The 9,319-nt window shown below is 41.3% G+C and overlaps 1 protein-coding gene across 1 annotated transcript; it reads left to right on the top strand.

Annotated features, from left to right (window-relative positions):
- Positions 1-6,209: 6,209 nt before the first annotated feature.
- On the top strand, positions 6,210-8,447 carry LOC306894367 (zona pellucida sperm-binding protein 4-like). The gene is made up of 8 exons (XM_079456857.1): positions 6,210-6,572; positions 6,645-6,832; positions 6,900-6,997; positions 7,068-7,225; positions 7,325-7,517; positions 7,584-7,731; positions 7,806-7,881; positions 7,950-8,447. Exons 1-8 carry the CDS (start codon positions 6,239-6,241, stop codon positions 8,018-8,020), a joined length of 1,266 nt encoding a protein of 421 aa, XP_079312983.1. The 5' UTR covers positions 6,210-6,238; the 3' UTR covers positions 8,021-8,447.
- Positions 8,448-9,319: the final 872 nt, after the last annotated feature.

Below are 9,319 nucleotides of genomic sequence, written 5' to 3'. Positions count from 1 at the left end.
TAGAGAGGAATATACTTACCTGAAGAACGGAAAAGTACCTACCGGATCCCCCCTTCCTCACTTCATCAACGCTACAGCCACAGGCCCACTTAGAGAGGAATACTTACCTGAAGTACGGAAAAGTACCTACCAGCACCCCCCCCCCTTCATTCCGTCCATGCTACAGCCACGAGCATCCCCACCCCTGCTTTTTATCCCTTTTTAGTTTAATATAAACGTACCTTTTAAACTCATCCTTGTTGTCCGCCTCTTGGTGTTTTCTGGTGTCTGCTCCTCCGGAGTGTGGTAAATAACCCTCGGCCCTGTCACTGGGTGACAAGTCTTCCGAGATAGGGTAGACCCATTGGCATTTTCTGACTGAGAGGGACAGATTCTCAGGCGATGGCATCAGTTTTTTGTGTAGGCTGCTGGGTCCAAACATACAGCACAGGACAGCACGGAGCCGTGCTCTCACTGTCCCACAGCTGGTCTGCGTAGCACTGCGATTCTTTGCAAGTGGCATGTTTCTGTATTCTGTCGGTGATGCAGAAAACCTCAAAGCCACTATTTGCCGCACAATAAGAAATGTACGCCTGGCATTGAAATCTCTTGTGCACATATTTATCACCTTCCCTGGTCAAAGAAGATTCATCCACATCAAGGAGGATTTCTACAAGATTGAAGGTAACACAAAGAATAACATTACTAGCACAGTCACAGTATGACACATTATTTTGTTACAGCTTTTCCTAATGTAATTGGGACAGTGGATTGCACCCATATTCGTATCCAATGCCTCTCAGGGGCACATGAGGGAGATTATGTTAACAGGAAATACTTCCACAGTGTCAATGTTCAGGTAAGAATGAGTTATGGTTACTGTCAGCTACATAATTATTCTGTGCATTAAATGACCTTAATAGGCTATATATTTTTACAGATGATCTGTGATGCTGACTGCTTTATCACAAATTTAGAGGCAAAGTGGCCTGGCTCAGTCCTTGATTCCAGAATCTTTTGGGCCAGTAGAATTTACCAGAGACTCTCTCTAGGTAAGCCACCCCATTTTTTTTAAGAACCTTGAACATCAAGAGTACAGTACATGTAAGAATTATGTTTTGCATTCGCAGGGGAGTTCTCTGGTGTGCTGCTGGGGGACAAAGGCTATGCCTGTGAGATTTCTGATGACTCCCCTTACAGACCCCCAAACCCCAGCACAGCAAGCTTACAACCATGCCCATGCCAAAACCAGAGCTCAAATTGAAATGACCTTCGGCCTCCTGAAATCACGATTTCAGTGCCTGCACCAGCTGAGGGTCTCCCCAGACAGAGCATGTGACGTGACTGTTGCCTGCACAGTGCTGCACAATATTGCCAGCCTAAGAAAAGAAAGGGCTCCCAGAGTTGCTTTGGATGTTGATTGGGACAATGGTGCCATATTCCCAGATAACAGAAATTGTAGACTTGTTAGAGAACAATACATTGCAAATTATTTCAGTTAATTTAGTTTTGATTTAGCCCATCCATTAATAAAGGGTAATGTAGGCTATATAACTTTTTCATGTGTACATGCATTTTATTTGGCATCGGTAGCACACACTGTGGTCATCTTCCCAAATTCTAGTTCCACTTCACTGGATCAATAACTAAAGTGTACTCTACATTCATAAAAAAGTTACAAGACCACAATGGTTTTGGAATATTTTTCTTTTATTATTTTGGTGTCAGCTTGGAGCTTTGGAGAGAAAAAAGTATGATTATTAATACATTGTGTTACAGTCAGGGTTACAGTATGAACTGAAGTCACTTACTTCTCTTTCTAGTTTCTGGATTTCCAGTTCTAGTTTCCTCAGTGTCTTGCGTTTAATTTGCATCTCAAGGTCCATTGACCCGTTTCAATAAGGAGGTTCAAGCAACACGGAGTTAAAATATGAACTGAGTTGATTTACTCAGATAATCGCTACTCTGAGTTTTCTGTTTCAGAACAGCTGGTTTCTATCAGTGGCTTTAAAAAGACATCAATTGAGCGAAGATAACACGATTCACCATGGCAACGCCACGTGACAAAAACGCGCTCCGTTTATTTCTCGCCAGTCGAATTGAAGGCACTGTTACAAACACAGCGAATATGAGCACATTTAGAGAAAGAAGAGCAGCAAAAGAGAGAGAATATATATATACTACTTTTGTCATGTAGGTGTAATCCTTCTGCAATAAAAAGAACATGGCAGCAGCTGAAAATGAAATGTAAAAACATCCTTCAGTCCGGTGAGTTTAAATGCTCTTGCTAGTAGGATGCCTGACTGGGAAATGTTTGATATATTTAATAAACTGGCCTTGAAAGTTATGAGAACCGAGAACCTGGCTATAGAAGACAGAAAACTGGCCATGCTTGCACCTGCTCCCCCGAGAAAATCATGGCTGGTTTTTCTAAATCCTGTTTGTAAGACAGCTACACAATCACATTGTGAAATCCTAAAGGGTATTTGAATTTTATCTTCTTCCAGAGGTGGCAGCAAGACCACATTTATTTGATCAGCTTATTCAGAAAGACGTTCACCATTCACCTGCAATCCTATGAAACTCCTCTTTGATGGCTCTCACAGGAAACTTAACAAAAATGTATGTAAAGTTCACACTAATCTTACTGCTCTACATACAGTTGCCTTGCTAACGTGTTCTGCATCCCCGGTGATATAAAGAAAGCTTCCGTTAGCAAAGAAACGTAAAGTCATACAGAGAATCTGCTCAGATGTAAGAGCGCGTTCACAGGTGAGGTTTGTGATGTAAGGATGAAGCTCAAATAAAACATCCTCCGGATATGATAAAACATCCAAACGGGCTTCACCAAATATTCTCTCCCAACGTAAATGTAACTCTCTCTGAATGAATGAATGCAGCTTCCTCATCTACGGGTTCCTGAATAAACGGACATCTCATGTCTGTGTTATGAACTTGTGCGCGATTAAGGAAAACGATTGAAAAAAACAAACGGCGATGGCAATTTCAACACCGCCCGTACTTCTAAAGGGGCGGAGATTGTAACAAACCTCGGGTTAGTGGAATAAAACCTGCTCCCGACCAGGTTAGGTTCACAGAGTAGGTTACTATGGTTACTCACTCTAAGTATAAGATACCTCGATTTCTGAAACTGGCTTGACTTACCCCGCGGTCACGGGTTTGATATACCTCGCGTTCTGAAACTGAAAACCCAGAGTATCCCGTTTTCTGGGGTTAACTTACACTGAGTTTGCACTTACCCTGCTTTCTGAAACGGGTCCCATGTCCTGCAGCTTTCTTTTGTTCACATCAATCTTGATTCTGTCAGCTCGATCTGTTTCTTAAGATGTGTTGTGTAGAGATATCTGACATTGTGAATTCTGTGAACACCTTTTAGTTAGCATAGCAGAATTTTGTATAATGTGAATTTACTTTAGGCAATACTCACTATGTTACCAGGCTGCTTATCAGGCTGACCAATGTCAGGATCCTGTAACAAATTATATTTTCTATTAGTACCACTTCCCTGACTTTTTATCTATTATGAACTTATGAAAAAATGTGTCTATTTGGCCAGACATGTTTGTTCTTTAAGAGGAATAGATAGATACAAATTAATAAATAGATTAGATGGATAAAAAGAGCAAAAAAAGATTACAAATAGATAAGAGTAAAAAGATTATAGACATAAAAGAAACTACATAGATCAAATAGATGCACATAGTGGGTAAGTGTTTGCAATTATTCTTTATGTTAAATGCATGTCCACTGGTCACATTTAAGGCAAAGTATACAATTATTTTTGAAAATGACAAGTAACTCCTTGTATTGTAAGTATGAGGGTTTCAGTGGAGCACTGGTTATTTGGACTACTTACGCATTCAATTGGTCCGCTATTGTTTGCCATGCATTCTCTCTTTGTTTTATCACAACAGCTGTATTGCCTTTTTTACATATTATGTTTTACTTCTTCATACGTTTCCATAAGAAGCTGTTGCTCATTAGGCGAAAAGTATGCTGCACGGGTTTTGTCCATTTCTGCATCAGTGATTCTTTGATCGATTTTGTGATCTTTTTAAGAATGTCGTGAACGTGCATTTATCCAAACTATATACACCTGGCTTGACATATCCGCGCGTTCTCACCCTGGCTCAGCGAACATGCAACGGATTAAGCCAGGATGCACTGATTAAACTAGGTCAAGCCGCGACTGTTCTATTATCCTAGCTTTCTTAATTCTACTTTTGTGCAACAGGCCCCTGGTCTGGACCATGAATGTAGCTGAACAAACTCAGGGTAGTTGGATTAGTTTTGGGTTGACAAAACCAAACCAACTTGATCAAGCTTTGTTGGTAACATGAAGCAGCTCGTGGAGTTTCTTTGTCAACTCAAGCTTTGATCCTGAAGCTAAGATTAGTTTGCGCACGCGTGCACACGAACGAGTGACATCAGCATGGCTAAACCAATCGCATTATAAATGGATAAAGCGATTTCCACAATATGAACACAAAGTTGAATTTCAGCCATGGACTGATATGTTTCTGCTGTCTACGCAAGAGAGAAGTGTTTCAGAAACACTGCTGATTGCGTTAATGCGCAAGTTAAACGACTAGATAGTACACACATTTACTGTAGTGCTGTAGGGCAAACAGGATCCGCGGGGTCCTCGGTGGAACTACAAGGGGTCCGTACCCTTGCGGGCAACTTTTTTATGTAAGGCATGGGTACAGAAATATTACAACAAATGTTCATTGAATGTTCTATTGCAACTTTAACCTGCACGCGGACAAAAAACATCCATTCAGGCAGCAGAAGCAAGAAAGTTAACCTTACATCTGCTTCATCATTTCCCTTCCGAGTACACATGAGAGGAGTTGCGTGCAAATAAAGTTCTTCTCATATATTTCTGAACTTCTGTACAAAATTGTTTAAAGCTGTAAACGGCTAATTTCACAGGCAAATGACACCACACCGCTTCTGCATTGTAAACTCTGACATCTTACGTGTTTAAAATCAATAAATGCACCGTGTACTCATGGTTCATGTCAAACAAGTTGCCCAAAAAATAACGCGGACTGGTTGCATGTTGGTCTCCTTTTAGTCTGATATGATAAAAACTAGTTTTTTTTGCAGAAAAAAGACGGAGCTCAGAATTATAAAATAGCGTTGTGTTCTGCAACACAGAGAAGCGGAAGAAAATATAAGAATTACACTTAATAAAATGGCCTGCTTTTACAACAGAATGCATAAGCCTCTACCTTTAATAGACTAGTCTTTGCGCCATTAACCAGGGTCAGTCATTTCATTGAAGCCTTAATAAAAACTACGGTTCAGGACAAAGAAAAATGTCCTAATACAGTGAAACTGAAAGTGTTCCTAGATGTTCTGCACCACAGACAGAATGTAAAAAATGCAATGCAAATACATGTGATACAATAAAAGTGGAATATAAGTAAGTAAATTGAATTTCATGCGAGTATAAGGGAAAGCCAGCAAATCTGTAAAATCAGATTTGACCTAGATAGTAAACAATATTTGATTTTATATTTGTAATATATATTTTTATATTAGTATTTTTATTTGATTAAACCGTATAAAAAATAACTAGCCATTCTAACACGCACTGTGAGTCAGTTACGTCACCTATATGTTTCTTTGCTCACAGCTGATTGGTCAAACTTCAGTCTGAGATCTCGAATCCAGAACATAGCCTGCCCCGGAGCAGGTTAGCCGTGCAGCGTAAGACACCATGGCAACGAACACTGAATAAAGCCGAGCTACTCTCATGGTACCTAAAACCCAAGGTTGGCACAAACTAAACTGAAACATAGCTGGCTAGCCACCTAAACCAGCTTCATGGTACAGGCCCCAGGTTAGCTCCACATAATAAATCTCCATGGTAATTTATACAATAACATATCCTGCTGCCCCCTATCTAGCTTTAGTGCAACCGGATCGCGGATAAATTGAGCCAGGATCACCAAGATATCCCGGCTTAATCCCTTATCCTAGTTTTGTGCAATAGGCCTCCGGTGTTGGAAAATATTTACAGATGATCACAACATTTCGTGTTTTTTGTTTGGAAAGGGCCAATCCAAAAGAAGATATTGTTTAACTTATTGATTGTGCAGAGCTGGACTGTGATAGATGTTAATTACAGAGGAGGGGTTCTCGTTATCACTAATCAATCTACAGAGTACAAATAGACAAGAAACAGTGTCTCAGACTATCAGTGAGTGTATTCTTCTGTTGTAGAGAAATGGCTGGAAACAGAAATTTACTGAGTCACTTACTTTTTCTTTTCCTGAGCTCTGTTTGCAGAGCGGTTCCACAGAGAGGGATTCCAGTTAATAGTCCACAAGCTCTTGGGTTCCAGCAAAATGAACAGAGATTTGGACTCGATCAGCAAACTGAACAACAGTTTTCTCAGAGGTTTCCACTTCAGAAGCCGGTGGTGCAGTCAGAACCTCTTGACAAGTGTGCTGTAGCTGATTATGAGCAGATCCAGTGTGGAGAACCTGGTATCAGTGGTGCTGAGTGTGAAGCTATAAACTGCTGCTTTAATGGACAGCAGTGTTATTATGGGATGTCAGGTAAGGCTGTCTGACCAGTTAAATATTTCTTCCCAAGTTGATCCTCGGATTACGTCCTGTTTCTCATTACAGTGACTGTCCAGTGTATACGAGATGGTCAGTTTGTCTTAGTGGTGGCTAGGGATGTCACGTTGCCTCGTCTGAGTCTGGACACGGTCCGTCTGCTGGGTGGAAATGAAGCACCTTGTGGTCCTGTTGGTTCCACACCTTCCTTTGCCATATACCAGTTTCCAGTAACTGCCTGTGGCACCAGCATGATGGTGAGTTTGCTGTTGGTGATTTGGCTATCTAGAGCAGACTTGATGTCAATCGTGTTTCTGCTTGCAGGAGGAAAATGGTTATGTGGTGTATGAGAACAGAATGACTTCATCCTTTGAAGTGGGGATTGGACCTCTTGGTTCCATCACAAGGGACAGTCATTTTGAGTAGGTTATCTGTGCTTTCTCGAGAGTGAATCTTGAACCGATGTCAGAAGCTCACTGTTTGTTTGTGTAGACTGCTCTTCCAGTGTAGATATTCTGCCACTGCTGTGGAAGCTCTTGTTGTGGAGGTCAACACTGTTCTACCACCTCCACCTGTTGCTGCCTCTGGACCCCTCCGGGTGGAACTTAGACTGGCGAATGGCCAATGTGTCACTAAAGGCTGTGCAGAAGGTAGTGATTTGCTAGTCTTTAAAAAAATGCCTCTCCAAAGAAGTCACTCGTAGCACTGGTCTAAAACTCTAGATTGAGACAGCAAGGGTTATTCCTCAGGAGATGAGGCGTACACCTCCTACTACGGTGAGGATGAGTATCCAGTCACAAAAGTCCTGCGCGAGCCTGTGTATGTTGAGGTGCGCATTTTGGAGAGAACTGACCCCAATCTTGTCCTGATGTTGGGGCGCTGTTGGGCGACATCAGCCCCTAGTCCTCTCAGTCTACCCCAGTGGGATCTTCTAGTTGATGGGTGAGTAGACTCTAACGCATTTGTCCAGCTGGTGTACTGTCAAGTCCTGACTGTCACTTGTTTTAGATGCCCTTACCAGGATGATCGTTACCTCACTGTACTGGTTCCTGCAGATGGCTTGTCTGGTCTTCAGTTCCCAACCCACTACAAGCGCTTTGTTATGAAGATGTTCACTTTTGTGGATCCAGCGTCACTGGCCCCTCTGCAGGAGACCGTATGATTTCCTTACAGCCTTCCGTATCATCTTGCCTTTTGTATTTTTTGCTAAAGCTGATCTTTGTTTGTCAGATCTACATTCACTGTAGTACAGCAGTGTGCCACCCTGCTTCTGGCTCTTGTGAACCGAGCTGTGCCAGGAAAAGCCGTATGTGTTTCACTTTGGCTTGAATTGCTGTTTTAGTTATGTCGTCCTGACACGTTCTTGTTTTCCAGGGAGAGATGTTGCTGACAAGAAGCGTGAAGAAACAGTGGTTTCCAGTGAAGGGATCGTCTTTACAATGTAAACTGAATAAAGTAATTGGAAGCGAAGCATTTGTTTAGCTATGTTTTCTCCCAATGAGGATTGGTGATCTGGTATAAATGGCAACTAAAAGTGGTGAAAGGTTAACTAAGAACTGCTTGTATTGAAGTTATGTATAGTGCCTTTCCCAGGCTCAAGAACGCTTTACAAGGGACACCAACTCAACAATCACTGCAAGATAACATAAATTGGCATTTGCCTAATCAAGAAGTCTCAATGCAATTGCAGATTACTGTTACAACATAAAAGGTAGCTAAACAAACAACACATAACTAGGTGAGCTAAAATGAGAATTACACTGCAAATTATAATGTTCAAGTGATATCCAGGTTAGAAAGCATGACTGTATATTATATATGAACAAGTGTGCTTTGTTTTAAATTCATTTTGTGGTAATTTGTTCTGAGTGCTAAGGTAGTGAGTTCCAAAGTTTGGTTGCTGTGACTAAAGATGGTGCCAATTGAAGCTAATCCGAACCTATGCAACCCAGTTCAGAACTGGAAGACCGGAGCGACCGAGAGACTATACAGGGAGGGTAGATCTCCAAAATTGCATGTATGTGAACAATTAGTATGTCCGAAACCTCAGTCTTCAAAACAGTAAGTGAGAAATAGGATTTCTCGTGAGATTTGGACATGCGTATACTGATGTGACCAAATATGCCTACTTACTATGTAGTAAGAGAAAACACTGTAGTATGTCTGAATCATCAGTATTAAAGTAGGTGAGAAATTCCCGGATGGCATACTGGTTACGCCCAGATTCTGAATCACTCAGCGATGGCTCTTGACATACTGTCCCATGAGTCAAGGGGACAGAACAACATGCAAACCACCTCAGCCGACTGTCATGTACAAATTAAACTAGTTTTAGAACAATTGACATGTGTACCATTAACATTGACCTTGCATTGTTCGTAAATTGACCGTGCTTCACATGGTGCATAGATTTAATTCATAGAATTTAAATACGAAGCATTAATATTGAGCTTGTATTCAGCAGTTTTTAACTTTTATATTTAAAATTGCCATTTACAATATTCTATATTGCTTAAATGGTTTTTAACTCGCAGACATAACAAAATACATGATTATTCATTGGCTTGGATGCTCCTGCTGATTCCGGGCAAGACGGAACTTCTCGAGTTTCCGGCACACCCTCCAGTGCAACACAAACTCACCATCCAACTTGGCAATTCCACAATCACTCCCTCTGAATCAGCCAGGAACCTCGGAGTCATATTTGATCAACAGCTGTCCTTCAATTATCACACAGCAGAGAC

This window comes from Barbatula barbatula (assembly GCF_947034865.1).
Source record: "Barbatula barbatula genome assembly, chromosome: 5".
NCBI classification, from domain to species: Eukaryota; Metazoa; Chordata; class Actinopteri; order Cypriniformes; family Nemacheilidae; genus Barbatula; species Barbatula barbatula.
Note: the sequence above shows the minus strand (reverse complement) of the source record. Positions and strands in the feature narration are given on the sequence as shown.